Source organism: Capricornis sumatraensis, chromosome 2 (assembly GCF_032405125.1).
Source record: "Capricornis sumatraensis isolate serow.1 chromosome 2, serow.2, whole genome shotgun sequence".
In the NCBI taxonomy this organism is placed as follows: domain Eukaryota; kingdom Metazoa; phylum Chordata; class Mammalia; order Artiodactyla; family Bovidae; genus Capricornis; species Capricornis sumatraensis.
This window is the reverse complement of record NC_091070.1, coordinates 180,744,277-180,770,638: the sequence shown is the minus strand read 5'-3', so window position 1 is coordinate 180,770,638 and position 26,362 is coordinate 180,744,277. Positions and strand designations below refer to the sequence as shown.

The 26,362-nt window shown below is 45.2% G+C and overlaps 2 protein-coding genes across 3 annotated transcripts in view; one reads left to right on the top strand and one right to left on the bottom strand.

The window, feature by feature from the left end:
- Positions 1-13,363: 13,363 nt before the first annotated feature.
- AK4 (adenylate kinase 4) overlaps positions 13,364-26,362 on the top strand; it is a 95,452-nt gene continuing 82,453 nt past the window's right edge. Inside the window, exon 1 of the mRNA XM_068964275.1 lies at positions 13,364-13,615. Within this exon, the coding sequence (XP_068820376.1) occupies positions 13,471-13,615 (145 nt within the window). The 5' untranslated portion in view covers positions 13,364-13,470. The remainder of the gene's footprint in view (positions 13,616-26,362) is intronic.
- Positions 20,947-21,517, bottom strand: LOC138074005 (transcription factor BTF3-like). Of its 2 annotated transcripts, XM_068965985.1 has the most exons (2): positions 21,048-21,517; positions 20,947-20,993 (listed from the first exon to the last, which is right to left on the bottom strand). In XM_068965985.1, the coding sequence occupies exons 1-2, from the start codon at positions 21,430-21,432 to the stop codon at positions 20,947-20,949; spliced, it is 432 nt and encodes a 143-aa protein (XP_068822086.1). In that variant the 5' UTR covers positions 21,433-21,517. The 2 variants fall into 2 exon arrangements, with proteins under 2 accessions (XP_068822086.1, XP_068822085.1); XM_068965984.1 differs by having other exon boundaries at positions 20,947-21,517.

Sequence of the window (26,362 nt, the reverse complement as noted above, 5' to 3'; positions counted from 1 at the left end):
TAAGTATAATCAATAACACTTTCTGTACAGCATTCAGCATCCACGGCTGAGGATGTAGCACTCAAGACAGATTAGCTTCTGTGTGTGCATGTGTGCTCATTATGGTAGCTTTTCTTGTTGCAGAGCTTGGGCACATGGTCTTCAAAAGTTGTGGCTCCTGGGCTTAGTTGCTTCGAGGCATATGGAATCTCCCTGGACCAGGGATCTAATCCATGTCCCCTGCATTGGCAGGGGGATTTTTTTTTGTTTTGAAGGATAGTTGCTTTACAGAATTTTGTTGTTTTCTGTCAAACCTCAACATGAATCAACCATAGGTATACATACATCCCCTCCCTTTTGAAACTCCCTCCCATCTGGCAGGAGGATTCTTAATCACAGAAACACCAGAGAAGTACTATTTTTTAGTTTTTAAAGGTTTAAGTCCAAACTGTTTTCCATAGTTACTGTACCAATTTACATTTCACCAACAGTGTAGGGGGGTTTCCTTTTCTCCACACCCTTTCCAGTTTTTATTATTTGTAGACTTTTTGATGATAGCCACTCTGACCATTGTGAGGTGATACCTCATTGTAGCTTTGATTTGCATTGCTCCAACAATTAGCAACGCTGAGCATCTTTACCTGGACCTGTTGGCCATTTGTATCTCTTCTTTGGAGAAATGTCTATTTAAGTCTGCTGACTGTTTTTTATTGGGATGCTTGTTTTTCAGTACTGAGTTATATGAGCTATTTGTATATTTTGGAGATTAGTCACTTGTCAGTAGCATCGTTTGCAACTATTTTCTCCCAGTCTATAGATAAGACACCCCTTTTAAAGTGTACCCTTTTCCTACCCTTTTGGTTTGTCTCTCAGCTGTGTCCATCGTGACCTGTCAAATAGATGGGGGCCCATGTCCCTGGCTGGAGATCTGGAAGCCGAGTTTGGGACTGATGTGGTGGAGAGGCTGTGGTGGTGGTGGGGGAGGGCAGCTGGAACTTGATTCCCAAGCTGGTAGGCAGGCCTGTGGTCATGAGATGGAGAGCAAAGTGGAAATGCCACCTGAGAGCCAGATCCACAGTGAGTCAAGCTCCCGTCAAAGCATTCTGGCAACAAGACGTGGGACACAGCAATGATCTGGCAACAGGTTGGCAGTGGGAGGCTGACAGGCAGGTTCAGGAGGGAAGATGTAAGTTAAAACCTGTGGCAATTCCTGAGACAGAGGGTCTAGTGGGAGGAACCTTTCATAGAACCCAGTTGATCTTACCTGGCTGTTGAGGGAGTGAAGTCAGGTTGAACATAAGTGACTTTCTCCTGGCTGTTAGCATCTCTCTACTGTAACATCCAGAGAAGCAATCTGGTGAAGATTGCTCCTGACAGAGTAGTAGGACCCTCTTCACTCAAGTACTAGGGAGACTGGGTAGGGTGTAGTGGTTATATGCTTTGACCCATGATGCTGCTGCTGCTAAGTCGCTTCAGTCGTGTCTGACTCTGTGCGACCCCATAGACGGCAGCCCATCAGGCTCCCCCATCCCTGGGATTCTCCAGGCAAGAACACTGGAGTGGGTTGCCATTTCCTTCTCCAATGCATGAAAGTGAAAAGGGAAAGTGAAGTCGCTCAGTCGTGTCTGACTGTTAGCGACCCCATGGACTGCAGCCCACCAGGCTCCTCCATCCATGGAATTTTCCAGGCAAGAGTACTGGAGTAGGGTGCCATTGACCCATGATACCTGGGTTCAAATCCCAGCTTTGGCTCAATGACACCGGGGGATAAACTACCTAACCTCTTAGAGTCTCAGTTTCTTCATCTATAAAATAAAAAGATAACACTATTACTCCAGATGTCTTTGAATCCGCATAGCACAATGATTAAAGAACACTGGTTCTAGAGTCAGGATGCTTGATTTATGTCCTTAAATCTTCTACTTATGTCTATAGGATGTCAGGCAACTTGCCAGATGTCTTGCTTCAGGTTTAAGATCTATAAAGGGGATACAAAATAATAGACTACCTATGGCATAGGGCTGTGGCAAGAATTAATATTGTATATAATATAATATAATATTAACAATTTATATATATTGTATATATATAATATATAGATAAGATTGAAGGCAAAAGGAGAAGGGGGAGGCGGAGGATGAAGTGGTTAAATAGCATCACTGACTCAATGGACATGAATTTGAGGAAACTCTGGGAGATAGTAGAGGACAGAGGAACCTGGCATGCTGCAGTTCACGAGGTCACAAAGAGTTGGACATAACTTAGAGACTGAACAACACCATGAAGAGAGAGAGAGAGAAACAGTGGTACATAGCAAATACTCAATAAATGTTTATCATAGTCTAGAAATGTTCCTTGGTATCTCTAATTTTCTTGAAGAGATCTCTAGTTTTTCTCCTTCTATTATTTTCCTCTATTTCCTTGCATTGATCCCTGAGGAAGGCTTTCTTATCTCTTCTTGCTATTCTTTGGAACTCTGCATTTAGATGCTTATATCTTTCTTTTTCTCCTTTGCTTTTCGCTTCTCTTCTTTTCACAGCTATTTGTAAGGCCTCCTCAGACAGCCATTTTGCATTTTTGTATTTCTTTTCCATGGGGATGGTCTTGATCCCTGTCTCCTGTACAATGTCATGAACCTCCGTTCATAATTCATCAGACATTCTGTCTATCAGATCTAGTCCCTTAAATCTATTTCTCACTTCCACTGTATAATCATAAGGGGTTTGATTTAGGTCATACCTGAATGGTCTAGTGGTTTTCCCTACTTTCTTCAATTTCAGTCTGAATTTGTCAATAAAGAGTTCATGATCTGAGCCACAGTCAGCTCCCGGTCTTGTTTTTGCTGACTGTATAGAGCTTCTCCATCTTTGGCTGCAAAGAATATAATCAATCTGATTTCAGTGTTGACCATCTGGTGATGTCCATGTATAGAGTCTTCTCTTGTGTTGTTGGAAGAGGGTGTTTGCTATGACCAGAGCGTTCTCTTGGCAAAACTCTATTAGCCTTTGCCCTGCTTCATTTTGTACTCCAAGGCCAAATTTGCCTGCTACCCCAGGTGTTTCTTGACTTCCTACTTTTGCATTCCAGTCCCCTATAATGAAAAGGACATCTTTTGTGGGTGTTAGTGCTAAAAGGTCTTATAGGTCTTCATAGAACTGTTCAACTTCAGCTTCTTCAGCATTACTGGTTGGGGCATAGGCTTGGATTACTGTGATATTGAATGGTTTGCCTTGGAGACAAACAGAGATCATTCTGTCATTTTTGAGATTGCATCCAAGTACTGCATGTTGGACTCTTTTGTTGACCATGATGGCTACTCCATTTCTTCTAAGGGATTCCTGCCCACAGTAGTAGATACAATGGTCATCTGAGTTAAATTCACCCATTCCAGTCCATTTTAGTTCGCTGATTCTTAGAATGTCGACATTCACTCTTGCCATCTCCTGTTTGACCACTTCCAATTTTTCTTCATTCATGGACCTGACATTCCAGGTTCCTATGCAACATTGCTCTTTATAGCATCGGCCCTTGCTTCTATCACCAGTCGCATCCACAAGTGGGTATTGTTTTTGCTTTGGCTCCATCCCTTCATTCTTTCTGGAGTTATTTCTCCACTGATCTCCAGTAGCATATTGGGCACTTACCAACAGAAGATATTAAGAAGAGGTGGCAAGAATACACAGAAGAACTGTACAAAAAAGATCTTCATGACCCAGATAATCACAATCGTGTGATCACTCACCTAGAGCCAAACATCCTGGAATGTGAAGTCAAGTGGTCCTTAGAAAGCATCACTACGAACAAAGCTAATGGAGGTGACAGAATTCCAGTTGAGCTATTTCAAATCCTGAAAGATGATGCTGTGAAAGTGCTGCACTCAATGTGCCAGCAAATTTGGAAAACTCAGCAGTGGCCACAAGACTGGAAAAGGTCAGTTTTCATTCCCATCCCAAGGAAAGGCAATGCCAAAGAATGCTCAAACTACCACGCAATTGCACTCATCTCACACGCTAGTAAAGCAATGCTCAAAATTCTCCAAGCCAGGCTTCAGCAATATGTGAACTGTGAACTTCCAGATGTTCAATCTGGTTTTAGAAGAGGCAGAGGAACCAGAGATCAAATTGCCAACATCCACTGGATCAAAATAGGAAAAGGAGTATGTTAAGGCTGTATATTGTCACCCTGCTTATTTAACTTCTATGCAGAGTACATCATGAGAAACGCTGGGCTGGAAGAAGCACAAGCTGGAATCAAGATTGCCAGAAGAAATATCAATAACCTCAGATATGCAGATGACACCACCTTTATGGCAGAAAGTGAAGAGGAACTCAAAAGCCTCTTGATGAAAGTGAAAGAGGAGAGTGAAAAAGTTGGCTTAAAGCTCAACATTCAGAAAACGAAGATCATGGCATCTGGTCCCATCACTTCATGGGAAATAGATGGGGAAACAGTAGAAACAGTGTCAGACTTTATTTTTCTGGGCTCCAAAATCACTGCAGATGGTGATTGCAGCCATGAAATTAAAAGACGCTTACTCCTTGGAAGGAAAGTTATGACCAACCTGCTGCTGCTGCTAAATCACTGCAGTCATGTCTGACTCTGTGCGACCCCATAGAGAGCAGCCCACCAGCTCCGCCGTCCCTCGGATTCTCCAGGCAAGAACACTGGAGTGGGCTGCCATTTCCCTCTCCAGTACATGAAAGTGAAAAGTGAAAGTGAAGTCACTCAGTCGTGTCCAACTCTTAGCAACTCTATGGACTGCAGCCTACCAGGCTCCTCTGTCCATGGGATTTTCCAGGCAAGAGTACTGGAGGGGGGTACCCTTACCTTCTCCAATGACCAACCTGGATAGCATATTCAAAAGCAGAGACATTACTTTACCAACAAAGGTCCGTCTAGTCAGGGCTATAGTTTTTCCAGTGGTCATGTATGGATGTGAGAGTTGGACTGTGAAGAAAGCTGAGCGCCGAAGAATTGATGCTTTTGAACTGTGGTATTAGAGAAGACTCTTGAGAGTCCCTTGGACTGCAAGGAGATCCAACCAGTCCATTCTAAAGGAGATCAGATGTTCATTGGAAGAACTGATGCTGACGCTGAAACTCCAATAGTTTGGCCACCTCATACGAAGAGTTGACTCATTGGAAAAGACCCTGTTGCTGGGAGGAATTGGGGGAAGGAGGAGAAGGGGACGACAGAGGATGAGATGGCTAGATGGCATCACCAACTCAATGGACATGAGTTTGGGTAAATTCCAGGAGTTGGTGATGGGCAGGGAGGCCTGACATGCTGCGATTAATGGGGTCGCAAAGAGTCGGACATGACTGAGCGACTGAACTGAACTGAACTGATACTGCCCATATCAGAAGACCAAACATAGAAGGCTCCCACAAGTGGGATCCCCTTTACCTATCCAGTCTTGATGAGTAAGACTTGAGCAGAATAAACTCAGTGTTCAGTTCCAGTTCTTTCATCTAGCTGGAGCAGGAAAAAAAGTTGCACTCCCCCTGACAGTTAACTCTGCACAGAGAAAGACAGGGTCAGAGGCATCTGGAGTATAGAGACTTGCCTACTCAGAGACAACTCAGAGGCAACTCAGAGGCAGAGTTCTGTTTTTCACTGTGGTTGGAAAGGTGGTGTGAAGAGTGGGAATGACAGAGTCTCGTCCATCTCCACTACCAGATGTGCAAATCAGAGCAAAGTTCTGAGCGAGACATCATCATTATATCATTATATTTGGAGGGTAGAGCTTAACAGATTCTTACTTTGCTTTTTAGTGTCTCACAGTGGAAGACCAAGGGTGGGAGTTCAACACCTTCATCTCCTGAGGAAGCACCTCTATCACAGACTCTCACCCCAGGATCAATTTGTACGTGGTTTGGTGTTGGTGGAGAACGATGGCTTATACCAGGTAAATATGAAGAACGTTGATTTATTTCCTTCCAGTCATTAAAAAAAATTAATTAACTTGGCTATCCCGGCTTTTCTCTAGTTGTGGGGAGCAGGGGCTACTCTTCATTGTGGTGCTCGGGCTTCTCATTGTGGTGGCTTCTCTAGAGCCCAGGCTCAGTATTTGTGGCATACAGGCTTACTTGCTCTGAGGCATGTGGGATTATCCCAGGCCAGTTTGGGAACGCTTTTTTTTTGATCTGAGAGCGACCTTGTAAAACAGATAATGCTGCCTCTTTTCAATAACTGTTAAGATGTTATAGTTTAATAACCATGTGAACTAGTAAAATTTGGAAATGACTCGCTTGCAACAATGTGCTGCTGTTACACATAATGCCACGCTAGTCCTCCCTATTTATTCTTCTCTCAATACAACCTTTTGGTGTCCTCAGGTTTTCATGAGTGCCGGCAGGGAGAAAGGAGCCAGGCAATCTGGGGCTAATATCTTGTTCCTTCTTCCATTATTTCACATCTTTCTTTTCTGAAACTTGCTGTATCCAAGTTGCTAGCATTCCTTCTTTCTGTCCCTCCGGGCTTTACCCACTCTGCATTCAGCCATGAGTCAGTCATTTGATAATATTTGCCCTCCAAGTCTGGACTCTATACCTAACTGTGTGGAGGCCCTGACATACAAGATGAAGTCACTATGTAAACAGATATACTGGGGGGCCCTGGAGAAAGAGAACTTCTCTTGACATAAGAGAAGCCATTTTGGCCTGAGCCATTTTTTGATCTAAGCCTAGACATAAAGCTCATCCCTGAACAAGTTGTGGTAAAACTGATCATCTTAAGGAGACAAAGGAATGCAGGAACAGAGGAAAAGCAGTCAAACAATAGTATAGAGATTAAGTAGAGTCCCTGGTGGCTCAGAGGGTAAAGCATCTGCCTGCAATGCGGGAGACCCGGGTTCGATCCCTGGGACGGGATGATCCCCTGGAGAAGGAAATGGCAACCCATTCCAGTATTCTTGCCTGGAGAATCCCATGGACAGAGGAGCCTGGTGGGCTACAGTCCACGGGGTTGCGAAGAGTCGGACATGACTGAGCGACTTCACTCACTCATTCCAAGTAGAGTCCTAGTTCCTCCTTAAGGCTATACATAATAATGTCTGAGTTCTGGAGGAGCTAAGGCCCGCCCCCCCAGCCAGGTTCAGGACAGAATGATGCTGACCCTCCGGACTTCAGTCAACTAAGACTTGAACTCTGTGGACCTTTGCCCCATTTCTCCTCTACTCAAGCCTCTTCTTGAATATGCATGTAGCCTTAGCTTAAAACTTCTCCATTTTGTTGTGTGGAGAGACACTCCTTTGGGGGAAGATCCCTAGTGTTCTCCTTACTTGCTGCAAGCTATAAATTCTTCCTTTTCCTGATCTCTGACTTGGTTATACCTATTGGTTGAACATCCATCATGAGGCAAACTCAGTTTTCATATAACAACTATGTTCAAGGAGCCTACAGTCTTCATCAAATACAACAGAAGGAAGCCTGAATGATGATAGAAAGACAGTGAAGGAGAGTGATAGTGTGAACAGGGGGTGGGGTGGGGACATAGGGGTTAACGTTTGAAATGGGATTGGCATCATATCTGTGAACTATCCTTGAGGTCACATCATTAAAAAAAATCCTGGTGAGTTATACTAAATTACATTTCAAGGGTACACTTTGAAGTATGTGAAAGCATTCCTGATGAAGCTAGAGATAATTGGATATGGAGATGGAGCTGATTCTAAGTGGTACATGGACCTGGCTTTGGATAATAATAAACTAAAGGTTAAGAAAGTGTTCCCTTTCTAATTCTATTTTGAGCTGTATGTTTGTAGACAAACAGTCCCATTTAGATGCTCCATGTCTTTTTATCTTTTGGCTAACACTTGGTAAACAACATCTTTTTTTTCTTTAAACAAAGATTTTTTTTTCTTTTAAATAAAGGTTAAGCTAGAAACTCAACAAGTAGATTCGAGGAATTTAGTAACTTACTTTTATGTTTCTTGCATTTATTTTAGTGTATCCTTTGTATCTATGGTTCAGTTCAGTTCAGTTCAGTCGCTCAGTCGTGTCCGACTCTTTGCAACCCCATGAATCGCAGCACGCCAGGCCTCCCTGTCCATCACCAACTCCCGGAGTTCACTCAGACTCACGTCCATCAAGGCAGTGATGCCATCCAGCCATCTCATCCTCGGTTGTCCCCTTTTCCTCCTGCCTCCAATCCCTTGCAGCATCAGAGTCTTTTCCAATGAGTCAACTCTTCGCATGAGGTGGCCAAAGTACTGGAGCTTCAGCTTTAGCATCATTCCTTCCAAAGAAATCCCAGGACTGATATCTTTCAGAATGGACTAGTTGGATCTCCTTGCAGTCCAAGGGACTCTCAAGAGTCTTCTCCAACACCACAGTTCAAAAGCATCAATTCTTTGGCGCTCAGCCTTCTTCACAGTCCAAGTGAGTTATATATAGTTTCTTTTTCAAATAAATTATTTAAACAAATTGAGTCGATATAAAGAAACATGATAAGCAGATTAAGCCAAGATGTTAGAAGATTGTGGCAAAATTGTGAAAGTAGTGTGGAAATTACTGAAGTTTAGTAAATAAGAGCACTATGCCTGGAATGAGAAAATCTGGCTTTGGACCCCACCATGTCACCAGCCAGTTCTGTGATCTTGGGCAGTTCACCTCACCTCTCAGAACCTTGGTTTTTCTCATTTGTAAACCAGGAATGAGAATCTCTGCTCAATCTTCGTTGCAAGCTTGTGAGAATCTGATGAAGGAAACGTAAAGTATGAACAGGTGTAGTCTTTATATTATGGAAAGTTGCAGAGAGGCCACACAGCTTGATGGTGAGTGTGTTCAGATGAGGGAGGGTGAGATTTGCTAACTTTTACAGATAACCTACTATGGGCAAAGGGTCATCTACTATCTATATCATTTTTTTTTTTTTTTGCCACACCAGGTGGCATGCAGGATCCTCCCCCACAAGGGATTGAACTTGTGCCTCGTGCAGTAGAAGCATGGAGTTTTAACCACTGGACCACCAGGGAAGTCCAGTGCTGTATATTTTTGAAAGTAGAAAAATAAATTCAATTTGGCTTCAGCCCTCAGAGTTTACAGTTTGTCTACAGACTAACACATAGATGTGAATTATTTTGAAGACTGTTAAAACCCTAGGCAAAGGAAATAGAAGAAGCCAATTACATGAGTGTTTGTGTTAAGAACAGCTACCATTATGGAATATCTTGCAAGGGCCAGGAAGCCTGCTAGGTACTTTGTCATCAGTTCAGTTCAGTTCAGTTGCTCAGTTGTGTCCAGCTCTTTGTGACCTCATGAACTGCTGCACACCAATCTTCCCTGGCCATCACTGAGTCCCAGAGTTTGCTCAAACTCATATATATGTAGAGTCGGTGATGCCATCCAACCATCTCATCCTCTGTCGTCCCCTTCTCCTGTATTCAATCTTTCCCAGCGTCAGGATATTTCTCAATGCTGCTGCTGCTGCTGCTAAGTCGCTTCAGTCGTGTCCAACTCTATGTGACCCCAGAGATGGCAGCCCACCAGGCTCTGCCATCCCTGGGATTCTCCAGGCAAGAACACTGGAGTGGGTTGCCATTTCCTTCTCCAATGCATGAAAGGGAAAAGTGAAAGTGAAGTCACTCAGTCATGACCAACTCTTAGCGACCCCATGGACTGCAGCCTACCAGGCTCCTCCATCCATGGGATTTTCCAGGCAAGAATACTGGAGTGGGTTGCCATTGCCTTCTCTGATTTTCCAATGAGTCAGTTCTTTCTATCAGGTGGCCAACATATTGTATCTTCAGCTTCAGCATCAGTCCTTCCAATGAATATTCAGACTGATTTCCTTTAGGATTGATGGTTTGATCTCTTTGCTGTCCAAGGTTTGATCTCCAACACCACAGTTCCAAAGCATTAATTCTTCAGCGCTCAGCTTTCTTTATGGTCCAACTCATCCATACATGACTATGGGAAAAACCATAGCTTTGACTATATGGGCTTTTGTTGGCAACATAATGTCTCTGCTTTTTAATATACTGTCTAGGTTGGTCATAGCTTTTCTTCCAAGGAGCGAATGTCTTTTAATTTCATGGGTGCAGTCACCATCTGCAGTGATTTTGGAGCCCAAGAAATAAAATCTATCACTGTTTCCATTGTTTCCCCATCTATTTGCTATGAAGTGATGGGACTGGGTGCCATGATCTTCATTTTTTGAATGTTGAATTTTAAGCCAGCTTTTATTACTAGCTCATAATCTGGGAACTGAGATCAGAGAGGCTATACAATTCTTTCATGGTTAATCATGATGATGTTCATGAATAAATACTTATTATATGCCCAGTCCTGTGCTAAATTATCACATACATTATCTCATTTAAGCCTTATCTCACTGCCTGTGAGATAAGTACTATTTCCCTTTTACAGATAAGCAAACTAAGGCTCACAGACATCAGGAGCTTGAAGAGTTGGTGAATGGTGCTGCTGCAATTGAATCCTAGGGTATTTGACTCCCAAGCCCATTTCTTCCAGTTCTCCTGCTTCCAATCAGCAGCTGAGTTGTGGGACCCTGAGGATGGCTGAAACATGAAAGGTCCATTAGGGCTCTTGTGAAATGTCAGGTTCTAATCTCAGCCAGGCTTCTCTTAAGTTTACCGATGTCACAACTCCTTTTTTGTTTCATAATATATGTTTGTGCAGGTGGCTAGCGGAGTTGCCTGACACCATAAGGTGATGTTGGTGAAGACATTTCAAAACTGGGCAAAAGAACTGGGTGAGATAGCAAGGTAAGCTATCTACATCTAGTTTGTGGGGGCTAGAAGCTGTCTTTCCTGTGGCAACTTACAGAATCAATTCTTGGTAAATACCGAGGGACCTCTGGCTCCAGCTAAATCCCATCTCATTTTAGAAAGAGGTTAAGGGCCAAAGATCCCACAGCAGGTGGAGGAATCCAGACCACATGTGTCTGAATACTGATTTCCCACTGAGCAGTGGTTTTCAAAGTGATCTCTCGAGATAGGCAGCCCCAGCTCTACTTGGGAACTTGTTAGAAATGTCCACCTCATACCCACAGAATCAGAGACTTTGGGGATAGGGATCAGCAGTCGGTTTTGATAAGCCTTCCACGCCATTCTGATGCATGCTCAGGCTGGAGAAGGACTGCAGAGTGTCTGCTATATATATCAGACACATGGTAGGAAGAAGAGGGGAGATTTGTCATCCCCTCCAAAGCCCCAGATGCTCTTTCCCCTCTTTGCTTCCAGGAGAAGTGCTAAAAGGGCTCTATATAACAACTCTCTGAGATCCACAGAACTTTGAGATAGTTTTTAATTTTTAATTAATTTTTGGCTGCACTGGGTCTCCATTGCCTTGCTGGGGCTTTCTTTAGTTGCGGGGAGCAGGAGTTACTCTTAGTTGCAGTGCTGGGCTCAGTAGTTGTGGTACAGGGGCTTAGTTTCTCCAGGGCATTGTGGCATCTTCCCCCATCCGGGATCGAACCTGTGACTCCCTGCATTAGGCGGATTCTTAAACACTGGACCACGAGGGAAATTACTGAGAGAGTTTTGACAGGGGAAGGGGACTTTGGAACAAATACTGGCCTGGGGTTGGCAGCCTGGGGGTGCTGCTGGGTAGCGAGAGACTAGGCTCCGCCTGGCTATCAGTGTGTGGAGGAGAAGGGCTGGGACCTGGGATCCCACGCCAGTCTCTCTCACCCCCTCCCCAGCGCCCCCAACACAGATAGAGCAGCCAGGAAGCTAGAGAAGGCTCTTCTACACATTGTCCCTCCGGAACCGGCGAGCCACGTGTTGGGGGTGCTCAGAATCCTGCAGGGGATTTCTGCAATGGCAGGAGACAGAAGGCCTGTGGAAGGATGGCAGAGGTGTACGGAAGGCCCCCTGTGTGCCTCTGCTGACGATTTTTTTTCCTTTATGCTGAAGAGTCGATAATATCTGAGGTGAGGAAATAACGGAAATTGATCACATATGGGCCACCAGAAGCTGGAGACTTGTGGGCAGGCGGTTATCACACTAAGTCCGAGTGGGATATGAAGGCTGTGTGTGGGGCGGGAACAGATTTAAAGAGAATGTGGATTGGGATATTGGGATGCGCTGGGGAGGCGAGGGAGACGAGAGCATCCATTGGGAATGAGTTGTTAATTTAGTGCCAAAGTCCTGGCTTCTTCAGTTCTGGAACCAGTCTATGAGATCCTGAGGGCAGGATCATTCCTAATTCCTCCCCCCTCCCCGCCCTTTTCCTCTAACTCAAGAAGCCTGTGCTTTGGAGTCATGCAAATGAGAGTTCAAAAGTCCCGCTGAAATGTAACTTCTACAGGGTAGGAGTCCATCTCTGGTTCGTAGCTATATGCTGAGGGACTAAGAGTGTCTGGCACATAGTAGGCGCTCAATAAACCTTTGTTGAATGACTGACTCAATAAATGAAGGGCCGTACTCCAAGCCTCCTTTTTCCTCCATCGTGCATGTCCTACCTGGAACGGTTGCTGCTTCAAGGAAATCGCCTAGCTCCGAAACTGACGCACAGTAGGCACTCAACAAGTTGTATTTTTCCTTCCTTTCCACAGGAGACCGGCTCCTTAACCTACCGCAAAAGAGGGGTTTCTGGCGCGTGCGTCTTCTCCACGTTCCTTCTGCCCCGCGGGCCCCACGGGGTCTCGGGGAGCAGGATCGCGGAGGAGACGGGTGGGAGCGGAGTGGCCGGGCTGGGGCGGTGTGGGGAGCGCAGGCGGGCGGCTAGCGCGGAGCCGGTCTCCCGGCTTACGTAAGGCGCGAGCCCCGCGCCGCCGGCCGGGGCTCCGAGTGGGGGCGGGCGGAGGCGGCGCCGCCCAGCGGGATCCGGGCTAGAAGCCTCGCAGAGGGCCGCGTCCCGGCCAAGGTGTGTGTTTATTTGACTTCTCCGGGTGGAGAGGCGCCGGACTGTGGCTCCACGGCGAGGAGAGCATCCCTCAGACCTCTGCGGAGGCGGCCGCTGCTACTCCCGGGGATGTGACAGCCGCCGGGGAGAGGAGGAGGCTCGGACCAAACGCTGCCCACGTGCGGGGACCCGGGTTGGGGCTCAGCCCCCAGGCCGCCGCGGCGTGGGGCTACTGGAGGCGCGCTTGGAGTCACCGCCTGTTCAGGCTGTCTCACTCGGTGGAGATTGCCGTGGGGATGCCCGAGCCCTTCCTCGGACTGGGCGTGGGGCACGAGATCTAGGAAAGGATCGAGGTGGGCCTGGCCGGGCTGACCCCACTCCAAGCTCCCGAGGGCTACCCCCGCCAGGGGCGGGCGCTCGGGAGTTCTCCGGGATCGCAGAGTGGGGGCGTTGAGGGCGGGGAGGTGTAGCGTGGCGCTTACTCCGCCCTCGAGCCGCCCAGGCGCGGGGCGGAGAGGCGGGGTTGTCTCAAAGTCTCTCCTTCCCCTGCAGGGGCGGCGGCGAATCCCCGCGCGAGCCCAGGGTGTCAGAGGCAGGGGCAGAAGAAACAAAGTTCCCGGGGCTTCTCCGAGGCCGCTGTCCCGGTTGTCAGTTCGGCCTCCCCCTCCTCTCCGAGGCAATGGCTTCCAAACTCCTGCGTGCGGTCATCCTTGGGCCGCCGGGCTCGGGCAAGGGCACCGTGTGCCAGAGGATAGCCCAGAACTTTGGCCTTCAGCATCTCTCCAGCGGCCACTTCTTGCGGGAGAACATCAAGGCCAACACGGGTGAGAGGGAGCGGGGGCGAGTGAGCGGACGCGGGATCGGGTGAGGCCGGGAGGCGAAGGGCCAGCCAGGGGCTGAGTCTCTTCGGTCCCCGGGCGCCCTTCCCCCGCCCTCATGTGGTAGTGCAGGCTCCTACGTGCCGGGGCGCATGCAGCTGGTGGCCTGCGGCCGTGCGGCTTAACCGCGCCCGGGAGGAGGCCAAGGCTAGCTGGGCGGAGGGTAGGAGGGGTGCGAGCCCCACTCCCACCCCGCCACGGGCTGCTCTTGCTTTGGCGAAAAGCAGGTCACCAGCCAGCAGATCGGGGCAGCTGAAAACCCCGAGCTTCTCTCTTGCCCGGCTTCCTTAAGGCCAAGCCATCCTACCGCTTGGCCGTCTCCCACCCAGTTCACCGCGTCCCGGGTGACCCGTAGCATCCCCTCCTCTCGCCAGAGCCCCCGGGCCGAGCGCCGCCCACCTGTGGGAGTCGGGCCCTGCCGCGCGCTGGGGAACCTGTGGCGCCGCGGGGCTCGCAGCCGCGCGCCGCTCCAGCCCCTCCACGCCTCCCGGGGCCTCTGGGCAGAGCCCTGGGTGGCTTTGAAAGGCCTGTCTGTTCCCTGCCGCCTTCTAAGGTAAACTCTCTCCACTAACTCCCCCTTCTCCTCAAGCCGGGGCCTGACCATTAGGAGACAAGGAGACTTGATCTGACAAATTACAGTTTGAATCCAGCCTCCTTGGAAATGGCTTCTTGAGAATGCCTCCCTTGGCTTGCCTAGTTAATTTGGGGCTACACGTCGCCCGCTCTCCTTGGCCTGTCAGTGCGGCCCTACTCCCCTCAGCTCCCACCCCGCGTTCACACGAGTTCATAATGAATTGGCGTTAAAAGGCGAGAGGTAGGTAGGTGTGGTGCTGCTGCGAGGTAGTTGGCCCTTCTGGGATGCAGATGCTCACAATTAGCAACTCATTTATGAAAACTTGTTATTGCAAACGGGGTGCTTCCCTCTGTCTTCTGTTCTCATCTGGTCCTAGGTGGTTATAGCCTATTACGGTATCTTCATTACCGAAGCACAGATTAGTTTGACAGAGGTGGGTGGAGGACGGTGCTTGGAAAACAGAAAGCCTGAAAGCGGCGGGGAATTAAGAAGTATTTTAAAGGCAGAATTTTACTCCTTCTTTCTTAAAGCAGGTTTTAAGAGCAAACTTTTATTTTGATTTTCAATAATCCTGTTCCCCACCCTTCACCATTCAGAAGGCTGCGTCCTGTATACCTCATCGCACCTGGAATAGACCACAACTGGGTCTATTTTAATTTTAATAACACATTCAAATGCATTTTACTCCTTCCCGGTTTGGAATGCAGTTTGGGTGGGGGGAGAACTCTGAAAGGGTAGGCTGGCTCAAGGTGGCCAGGTGGCTTTTGTGGTCAGGTGGGGCTTCTCAGTGGGTATAATGAGGTGAGGAAACTGCTGGGTGGGATTGAGCCCATTTTTCTGCCTTCTCTGTACCTGACTCGGTAACTTGCCTCCTTCTGGCATGAAGGCTTTGCACCATCCATCTTGGGACTGGATTGGTGGCTCTTTCCTTTTTAAAAAGGTGATTTACTTATTTATTTGTTTGGCCGTGCTGGGTCTTCGTTGCTGCGTGGGCTTTTCTCTAGTTGCAGAGAGTAGGGGGCCACTCTCTAGTTGTGGCACTCAGGCCGCTCATCCTGCCTCTCAAGTTACAGAGCCCTGGCTCTAGGGCACCCGGGCTTCAGGTAGTTGCCATTCCCTGGCTCTAGAGCACTGGCTGAATAGTCGTGGTATACGGGTTTAGTTGCTCCTTGCCTTTTAGAATTCTCCCGGATCAGGGATTGAACCCATGTCTCCTGCACTGGAAGGAGAATTATCCATCATTGAGCCACTAGGGAAGCCCACTCTGCTTTTTTGAAGAGAATGTGATGGGAAGTCGCTTGTTTCTGCATTTTTTAAGGGGGTTTGAAAACTTTTCCACTAGTTGTTTTCCCTTATTTTGTTCATTTTAACTTTCGTTTGTTCAGAATTTTAGTCTCTGTTCTCTTTCAAGTGCCTTCATTTCCCTGCCAGTGTTTCTCCCTGGAGTAAAAAGTGACTCTGCAATGTTTAAATTATCTTTTTCTGTTGGGAATCAAATAGTTTATGCATGAATCAATTAAAACTTAATCAAGAATGGACTTCCCTGGCAGTCCAATGGTTAAGACTCCGTGCCTCCAGTGTAGGGGATGCAAGTTCGATCCCTGGTCAGGGAACTAGGATCCACTGTGCTGTGGGCCAAAAAACCCCCCCAAACCAAAAGCACTATCAGGGAAAGAAGAAGAGGACAAATAAAGGACAATGACTATTTTGAAAATGGTCTGTTTCTAGTGGACTTGGAGGGTGTTCTTGGGTTATTTTTCTCAGAAGGTATAAGAGTCTTAATAGGCTTGTTGCCTGGTAAATAAGAAAACATTCCGCAGCATTTATTTTTCTGTTACTTGCTGTTTGCTTTTCACTAATTTCCTGGCAGAGAAGCACAATGACCGCTCTGTAGGTACCCCTTTATAGTTGAAGGTTTGAATGAGATTCTAAAGTGCAGCAAAATCCCAGGAAATAAAACCTTGGTAAGGATTTGAATTGGAAAGTAGCTCAGGCCATCTGCTGCAGCCTGCAGGATTGGGGCATACTCCTGTCCACATGGTTTTCCTGCCGTTACTGCCTGGTGAAAAGCTGCTCTTCCAGGAAAGGACTGGCTACTCATTGCATTTGGGCAATTTTCCCTCACCTGCCCTGGCGAAATTCATCTCTTTTCTCTGCACATAGCTTGTGAATTCTATTGCTGCTGTCGCATACACTTCTGATGCAGTGCAGCTAATGTATTCTGATTTATCTAGTAGATACTTACTGAATACCTGCTATATGTCAGGGTTCTAGGTGCTGGGGGCTATAGCAGTATTTTTTTCTACCTTCACCATAGTCTGTTGCCACTGAGACTTAAAGGATGGATCTGACAAATTGCCTAATGAATAAAAGGAGTTCAACAAGCGTGATGAAGACGTGGTCATAAATTCTATCTACATCTTTCCCAGAAGAGTCAAACAGCCTTTAGCGATAAGTCCATTCTGCTTAATTAGCTCTGATTTGTGATAAAAGTTTGTGTTTACTATGGATCTCAGATGAGCTTTGTGATATCTGTCACCTGTTGGCTCTGCCTGGTCTGCCTGAAGCTCTGCAGGCTGAGACTTACCAAATACCTTATTTGAAGACCCACCCCCCAATTTTTGGCTTACTTTTTTTTTTAGCACACTGAATGAGTAAATAGATGGGAGAGTTCTCTTAAGTTGCCAGAAGCTGGGACACTGTCATAAAAAATATTAGCTTTTGTGTGTGTGTTTTTGCATACATATGCATGAATGTGTATGTGTGTGCGTGTGCATCACACACAGCTGGCACTCAATAGAGTTCCTTTAAAATCTGGGACTTCCCTGGTAGTCCAGTGGCTAATGTTAATGCAAGTTTATGTGCCGGATTGTGCAGTGAGGCTAAACTGAAACGTCAGAGTTTGGAGCGAAGAAAGGTATATTGCAAGTCCATGCTAGGAGGTGGCTTATGCCCTGAAAATCCTGAGGCTTCATAAAGGGTTTTTGCAAAGCATTTTTTAAGGACAGGTGAGTGTCTCAGGGTACAGGATCAGCCAGTGTACAGTTCTCTGATTGGCTGATGGTGAGGCAGCAGGGTGGTGTCACAGGGGTTAAACTTATTTGTCCTTAAGCTCCAGGAGGCCTGGGGCTATGTGCTCATGGTCACCAAGGAGTTCTTCCATTTGGTGGAGTGGGGTTTCACATCAGCAAAACAACTCAGGAAATTTGCATCAAGGAGAAGGCAATGGCACCCCACTCCAGTATTCTTGCCTGGAAAATCCCATGGATGGAGGAGCCTGGTAGGCTGCAGTCCATGGGGTCTCTAAGGGTCAAACACGACTGAGAGACTTCACTTTCACTTTTCCCTTTCATGCACTGGAGAAGGAAATGGCAACATACTCCAGTGTTCCTGCCTGGAGAATCCCAAGGACGGCGGAGCCTGGTGGGCTGCCATCTATGGGGTTGCAGAGTCAGACACAACTGAAGCGACTTAGCTGCAGCAGCAGCAGGTACTTCAGAGAGGCGCTAAAGCAGAGGATATAGGAGAAGGCCTGTGGTTACGCTAAGACGGTGATCCCATCGCAGAGGGCCTGGGTTTGATCCCTGATCAGAGAATTAGAGCATGAATGTGTGTCAGTAACTCAGTTGTGTCCGACTCTTTGTGACCCCATGGGCTATAGCCCACCAGGCTCTTCTGTCCATGGAATTCTCTAGGCAAAAATACTGAAGAGGATTGCCATTCCCTTCTACAGAGCATCTTCCTGACCCAGGATTGAACCTGAGTCTCCCACATTGCGGGCAGATTCCTTATGGTGTGAGCCAAAAGAGTCTGAATGCTGAAACTAAATTAAATAAAAAGAGAAAATATCCCACATGCCTCAACTAAAAAGCCTCAGTGAAGACCTGTCACAGCCAAATAAGAAAATAAATACCCAAAACCACTATCCCCAAATCTTGGGACTTCCCTGGCAGTTCAGTAGTTGAAACTCCATGCTCTCACTTCCACTGCAGGGGTGCAGGTTCAGTCCCTGGTTGGAAATGAAAATCCCTCATGCTGCATGCTGTGGCCCAAAACAAACACTCCCCCGCATTTATATTTAGTGGTACCTTCATTTGCTGAGTGATCAGTGAATGAAACCTCCCTCTAAAAGGTGTGAGACTCCTGTTTTAAGGTTTGTACTGGATCTACTATCTCAAGTGTAGGGAAATTGGAAAGTTTCCATTTGGAAGCATCCTGGACTTGAGAGAAAAGTTGTTCAAGAACAAACCTGTTTCTGCTCTTAATTAATATTAACTGCAGCTCTTGCTGAGGTTTGCAGATGGGATTGGCATTTCAAATTAGTCTATGGGCTGAGCCTCTCCTGAAAAAACGATCTAGTTCAGAAGGTTCAGGTTTTTTTTTTAAATGCTCATTAAGTATAAATGTGTGTCTTTTCTTATGTAAGAATGAAAACGTCTGACAATTAGAGAAGTTGTATTAAAGAGACTAAAGTTCACCAATGTATTTAGAACAACATTAAATATTAATAGTTCGTGTTTTTGGAGATCATGCAAGGTCTTGGCTTAGTCTGCTATTTCTAGAGTATGGGATATTCCATATTTTTTCCTTCGTTTGGTAAGACTCAGGATGTAGGTCAAGGACTCAGGATGCCTAGGTCAAGGACCTGACAAGTTTGGAGGCATCTCTCCTGTCTGCAGGTCCCCTTGTACATCCCCCTGTTTTTTCTCATTTCTTTGAGGGTTTTCATGCATACTTTGAGAGAACTGTTAGTTTGAGTTGAATAAGGTCCCATGACATTAAGACTGACTTTCACACATGCGTAGTTGAATCTGAGCTTCTTTTCAGTGTGGTCATTTTTTAATGGAAATCCACTTAAAAATTATTTATTTGGCTGTGCCAGGTCTTATTTGCAGCACACAGGGTCTTCAGTCTTCATTGCAGCATGCAGGATCTAGTTCCCTGGCCAGGGATTGAACCTGGGCACCCTGCATTGGGAGCATGGAGCATTAGCCATTGGACCACCAGGGAAGTCCTGCTGATTTTTTAAAAGTAGTTTTTTCTGACCAAAGTCATGCCTTGTAGAAAATTTGAAAAATGCAAAGCTGTGAAAGAAACTGAAAAGGCAAGTGAAAATTACCCACTATTCCACACTGACACTAGGAAATTCTAACAAGTTATTTTTTTCCTGTGTATTTGCCCTGCTGTCCCCAGCAAACTAACTTGGCGTCCCACTTGGATATTGTGAGCATTTTCCTGTGTTCTTACCACTTCTTCAAAGCCATTTAAAGTTTCTATATTATAGTCCATTCAGCAGATAAAAGTGAAAGTGTTAGTCGCTCAGTCATGTCTGACTCTTTGTGACCCTGTGTACTGTAGCCCACCAGGCTCCTCTGTCCATGGGATTCTCCAGGGAAGATTGCTGGAGTGGGTTGCCATTCCATTCTCCAGGGGATCTTCCCAACCCAGGATTCGAATCTGCAAATCCTGTATTGGCAGGGGGACTCTATTGTTGTGCCACCCTGGTGCTGCTTTATTCATGTAAGTTTTTGCTTACTAAATATTTTATTTAATATAGACATAGATACACATACTTTTGTGTATATTTTTGTTTTCCAACATCCCCACCCCCACGCCCCCACATTTGCACTGCTGCACTTGCAAGATCTTAGTTCCCTGGCTAGGGATTGAATCCGGGCTCTCCACAGTGAAAGTGTGAAGTGCTAACCACTGGACTGCCAGGAATTCCCCATACTTGTATATTTAAACGCTTTCTTTGTTTTTCTTTTCTTTCTTTCTTTTCAGCTTGAAAGCAGTCTCTATTAAGCGAACAGATTACAAAAATAGTGGTAAATACCTTAATTCATCCTTCTAATAAGCCTGTTGATCTGATCTTCCTTGTTGCCAGCATCTCCACCTTCTACAAAATGGGTGGTCCTTTTCTTCATTCCATCTCATAGAGAAGACAGTTTGAAGGGCCATAGGAAGTTGTTTGCTTCTTTGGAACATTTTTCAGCAGTATAGATCTTATGAATCAGATTCTGCATGTAGATGATGCCATATTTGCCAAGAGATTGAGCATCATGTTATCTGTCAGGGCAATTCTCTTGTTGATTTTGCCATAGCCATACTTGTAGATCAGTTCATTTATTGACTTCAGGTTTGGGTAACACTCATGCAATGTATGGTTCCACAATTCTCAGCATGTTAGCTGAAGCCTTGCTGAGCTTTACAAAGGTGCCTAGGAAGATCTAATGGAGATGAAGAAGCTGCAACACCTTTGATCCTTTGGGCTCACACCAGTGATACCTCTGATCCTGATGACAAAGGCCAGTTTGGGTTCCTCAGTTGCCAGCTTTTCTTGCCATCCTAGCCATTCAAATTTCAGTTCTGTACATCTGCCTGTATTCTTTGTGATACTGCTTAGCTTTTTCATAGATTAACTTCCTCCTTACTTTTTTTTTTTTTTACTAGGCAAAGAATTTTATTTATCTTTGTCTCAAACTTTATTCTTAGGTTTCTTCAGCTTCATTAGCTGCAAAGAATGAATTGTATATAAGCAAAAACTGAAAAGAGCTGCAGTGTCCAGGGGCTTAGGCTTAAAAATATTAGAGATCTAGATTTTATCAGATCCATAAACAAAATTTTAAAAAGCAGTCATCATATAAAATAGCAGCTCCCAGTAACTTCTTCAAGATTTATCTTCTTCAGAAGTTAACTCAATTCAGTTTGCTTCATTCTTGGAAGCCTCATCAAAATTCTCCACAAGATCTGGAACTTCATCATCCTCCTCTCCAGTGGCAAGTGGTGCTTTTCCATCCACAGATTGTTTGGGCAGAGCTTCAGCCAGTCTCCTTAAACTGGTGAGACTGTCGGCACAAAGCTGGTTTAAGATGCTGGGGAGCATTTCTGTCAGTTGCTTTGTCTCAGCGTGGCCCATAATGGTGAAAGTGTTTGCTGCCAGAGATGCCTGAACTTTAGGGTTGTTAAAGTGGATCACTGTTCCTTGATTTGTGAACATATTCACCTCTTCAATACCAGAGATATTGTTTACCCCTAACTTCTTTAAAGAGAACTGAAGTTTTTTGTCATCTGCTGTGGCTGTTCTATGAACCACCTTCTTCTTTCTGCGAGCAGTTCCTTTCCCACCAATGCGCACTGGTGCCTGCAGTTTGGCGAGTTTCTCCTGGTTCATGATAGTTTCTTTCATCTTGTTGGAGCAGAAATGGGGCCGCGCGGGGGACCAGGGTTGGCGCTCAGGTGGTCTCGGGCAGACCAGCTGAGGTTAGGCGCACACACGCAGGGATGCAAGATGGCAGCTAGAGTCCTCCTTACTTTTTAAAGCATCTTTTGGGCAAAGTTGTTTCTCAGGGATTTCATCTTAAGCTCTGCAAAATTCTTTTGCTTTTTTTCTTAAGGATTTCTGGCACAGCAGGAACCTTCTTTTTCTTTTCTGCACCCTCCATGGTTCCATCCAGGAAAGAGGCCTTTCATTGATTTTCTGATTGCATAAATAGTTCATGTTAAGTTACCAAAGGTTTAGAAATGCAAGATAGATGAGGAAGTAAGAAATTTGTATTTGCACTAACTAGGAGGAAATAATAACTGTTAATACTTTTTATGTGCAGACTATCTTCCTGACAGTTTTTAAAGAATATATTATGTATTACTGTTTTGAAAATGGCTTGTTTTATTTCACAATATATCATTTAATATTTTCGAGTGTCATTACGGTCTGTTCTTCAATGTGAGTTTAATGCTTTGTACTATTTCAATATAATTTTTATTACACTGTTGATTTTTTGAAAAAAGTGATACATGTAGAGGGCTTCCTAGGTGGTGCCATGGTAAAGAATCTGTTGCCAATACAAGAGACGCAAGAGACTTGGGTTCAATCCCTGGGTTGGGAAGATCTCCTGAAGTAGGAAATGGCAACCCATTCCAGCACTTTTGCCTGGAAAATCCCTTGGACAGAGGAGCCTGGAGGGCTGCAGTCCATGGGGTTGCAAAGAGGTGGAGAAGACTAAGTGACTGAGCACACACATAATACATGCAGGTGGTAAAATGTTCAAATACACTAGGAATGGTGTGGAAAATCTCTCCCATCCCTGACCTCGGGTTCCCCAGTTACTTTCCACAGGGATACCTACTTTTTACTTTTCTTGGATGTTCATCCTAAAAATATGTGTATACATATATCACATATGTATGTATAGTGGTACCTCTTTAAAAAATGTACACGTATATCAATACTTTGTTTTGCCCTTCTTTCTTTCTTTTTTAAATATTTATTTATTTGATGTGCCATGTCACCCAGGCTTCTGTGGTAGCTCAGTCGGTAAAGAATTCTCCTGCAATGTAGGAGGCCCGGGTTTGATCTCTGGTTTGGGAAGATCCCCTGGAGGAGGGCATGGGAATCCACTCCAGTATTCTTGCCTGGAGAATCCCATGGACAGAGGAGCCTGGCAGGCTGCAGTCCATGAGGTTGCAAAGAGTCAGACAAGACTGAGCAACTAACACACACAGCACATGTCTTAATTACGGCACACAAGATCTTTACTTGCAGCATGGGAACTCTTAGTTGTGACAGGTGGGATCTAGTTCCCTGACCAGGGATAGAACCCAGGCCCCCTGCATTAGAAGCACAGGTATGGCCACTGGACTGCTAGGGAAGTTCCTGTCCTTTTTTAAAAAACTTAGCATTATAGCTTGGACATTGGTTTCTACTAGTGTTTATCAACCTACCATATTCTTTAAAAAAAATTGGCTGCATACTCCTATCATACAACTATACCATTGTTTCTTTAACTGACCCATTCTCAACTGTTTGGATCTCAGGACCTTTTAGTACATTTAAAAGACATTGAGAACCCCAAAGAGTCTTTGTTTGTATAGGTTCTACCTATAGTTATTGACTGTACTAGAAATCAAAACTAAGAAAGTTAAAAAATATTTATTAATTTGTTGAAAGTAAGAGTAACTGGACTTCTCTGGTCTCAGATGGTAAAGAATCTGCCTGCAATGCAGGAGACCTGGGTTTGATCCCTGGGTTTGATCCCTGGGTTGGGAAGATATCCTGGAGAAGGAAATGGCAACCCACTACAGTATTCTTGCCTGGAGAATCCCTTAAGACAGAGGAGCCTGGTGAGCTAGAGTCCATGGGATCTTGAAGAGTCAGACATGATTGAGTGACTAACACACACAAGAGTAACAAACCCATGTTAACCTATTTCTATTAAAAAAGAACTGTTTTCTAGAACAAACTCCAAAGAAGAATAGCATATTTGCAAATCTCTTTAATGTTTGTTTTAATAGAAGAAAAGTAGATTCTCACATCTGGTTTCTTACTCAGTCAGTTTGCCGTGTTGTCAGGTGAAAGTATTGGAAGAGAATCTGGCTCTACACAAATATGTGGTTAGAGAAAGAGGGGGATTTGCAGACACTGGGAAAGGTCTCATGGACCCTCAGGGATCCTTGGACCACACTTTGAGAATGGTGATTTAACCAGTTGCCTGTGGGTTATTTGCAGTCTTTCAGTACACAAAAATACGCTTTGCTGACTGTCCCTTGATTATATCTTTCAACAAAGGCTTGAGTGCCAGGCAGTATTGGCTTATGGGATACAAAGAGGTGAGTCAAGGTCTGTTCCCTGAAGGAGATGTAAATTTATTGGGAGAGGCAGGAGAAGGAAATGGCAACCCACTCCAGTGATCTTGCCTGGAGAATCCCAGGGATTGGGGAGCCTGGTGGGCTGCCATCTATGGGGTCGCACAGACTATGGGGACACGACTGAAGCGACTTAGCAGCAGCAGCAGCAGCAGTGAGGCAAACAAGTATGCAGTGGATGAAAGGCTGCAAGGTGTGCATTTGTAGGTCCTGGGCACATAGGGAAGAGGCAGCCTACCCAGCGTTTAGGAGGAAATGGGGTTAAGGAAGAGACTTCCTAGGTGGCAGTAGTGGTAAAGAACCCACCTGCCAATGCAGGAGACATAAGAGACTCGTGTTCAGCCGTAAGAGCTTTATAGTATGTGGTCTCACATTTAGTTCTTTAATCCATTTTGAGTTTATTTTTGTGTATGATGTTAAAGTGTAGAAGGAAATGGCAACCCACTCCAGCACTCTTGCCTGGAAAATCACATGGATGGAGGAGCCTGGTGGGCAACACCCCATGGGGTCGCAAAAAGTTGGACACAACTGAGCGACTAACACACACACATATGGTGTTAAAGGGGGCTTCCTCGGTAGCTCAGATGGTAAAGAATCTGTCTGCCATGCTGAAGACCTGGGTTCAACCCCTGGGTCAGGAAGATCCTCTGGAGGAAGAAACGACATCCCTCTCCACTGTTCTTGCCTGGAGAATTCCATGGACAGAGGAGCCTGGCAAGCTACAGTCCATGGGACTGCACAGAGTCATACATGACTGAATCAACTTAGCATGCTTGCATGGAGTTAAGGAAAGGTTTTCAGAGGATATTTCTGAGCTGAATTTTGACAAGTCAGCTCAACTAAGAGGTGAGGAGAGGTGGATGTTTACATGGAATACCTGGAATTCCTCCTCCAGGGCTTATTTGAAGTCCATGGGATCGTTGCTTTTGTGACTTGATCACACCTTGTATATTATCATTTTAGACCTCATTCACCTTGTAAATATTGTTGTTCAGCCACTAAGTCATGTCCAGCTCTTTGTGACCCCATGGACTGCAGTATACCAGGCTTCCTTGTCCTTCACTATCTCCTGCAGTTTGCTCAAATTCATGTTCGTTGAGTCAGTGATGCTATCTAACCATCTCATCCTCTGCTGCCCCCTTCTTTTGGTTTCAATCTTTCCCAGCTCAGGGTCTTTTCTAACGAGTCTACTCTTCGCATCAGGTGGTCAAAGTATTGAAGCTTCAGCATCAGTCCTTTCAATGAATATTCAGGATTGAGTTCCTGTAAGATTAACTGGTTTGATCTCCTTACAGTCCAAGGGACTTTCAAGAGTCTTCTCCAACACCACAATTTGAAAGCACCAATTCTTCAGCGCTCAGCATTCTTTATGGTCAAACTCTCACATCTGTTCATGACTGCTAGACAAACCATAGCTTTGACCATATGGACCTTTGCCGGCAAAGTGATATCTCTGCTTTTTAATACACTAAGTTTGTCCTAGCTTTCCTTCCAAGGAGCAAGCATCTTTTCATTTCAAGGCTGCAGTGACTGTTCATAGTGATTTTTGAGCCCAAGAAAAGAAAATCTGTCATTTCTTCCACTTTTTCCACTATTTGCCATGAAGTAATGGGACTAGATGCTATGATCTTCATTTTTTGAATGTTGAGTTTCAAGCCAGCTTTTTCAATCTCCTGTTTTACCCTTTTTATTATGCATATTATCATTCTATTATACATATTCTTTTAATTGTACATATTATCAAAGGAAAGGGTTATTATTTTGCTTCATATCACCTTTTCCAGTTTCCATTACTGTGCTTACCTTTAAGATCCATACACATATGGTACCAGGAAACTTTTAATCTTCTGTTTCTAACTTCAATTCCTGGGTCAGTGATGGCAACTGATCTTGAAACTAGAGTAAATTGGCTCTAGACGATTAGCTATAAATACAATCATTATGAAGGGCATGAAGAATTGCATATTTAACAATCTACCAAGTAAATTGTTAAATCGTTTTCTATTATGCTAGTCTTCTCTTTAGCACTGTGTGTGGTCCATGTTGTGAGAAGACTTAAGACTTGGAAATTTTTTTTTTTTTTAAGTTTTAGACAGTATGCTTTTACAGTGAATCAGATATATCAACTGTGTATTGTCTTTTTAGTGAACTAGATATATGTACAAATATATATTTTTAAAATATATTTTAAATCAGGTTATAGGCCCTAGATTACTCTGCCTTTTTCCCTCCATCACTTGGTGTTTGGTTCTGATTGGCCTTTAAGACATAGTACAAAAGGTCTCATTTGTAGAGCTTCATGCAGTCCCAATTAGATGGCTGATGTTATATTTTAACAGCTTTACTTCTAAGTTCCAAGGGTTCTTGTACTGGTTAAACGACAGGTCTGGCAGCAAGCATCTCTTCCTTGGCCAGAGAGACTGATAGTATTGAAATAATGCAAAGTCACTCCTGCTCATCAAATTCCCAAGAAG

What these genes read in the sequence shown, in the direction of transcription:
- LOC138074005 (XM_068965984.1), bottom strand. Translation starts at nt 21,432, where the DNA reads ATGAAAGAAACTATCATGAACCAGGAGAAACTCGCCAAACTGCAGGCA.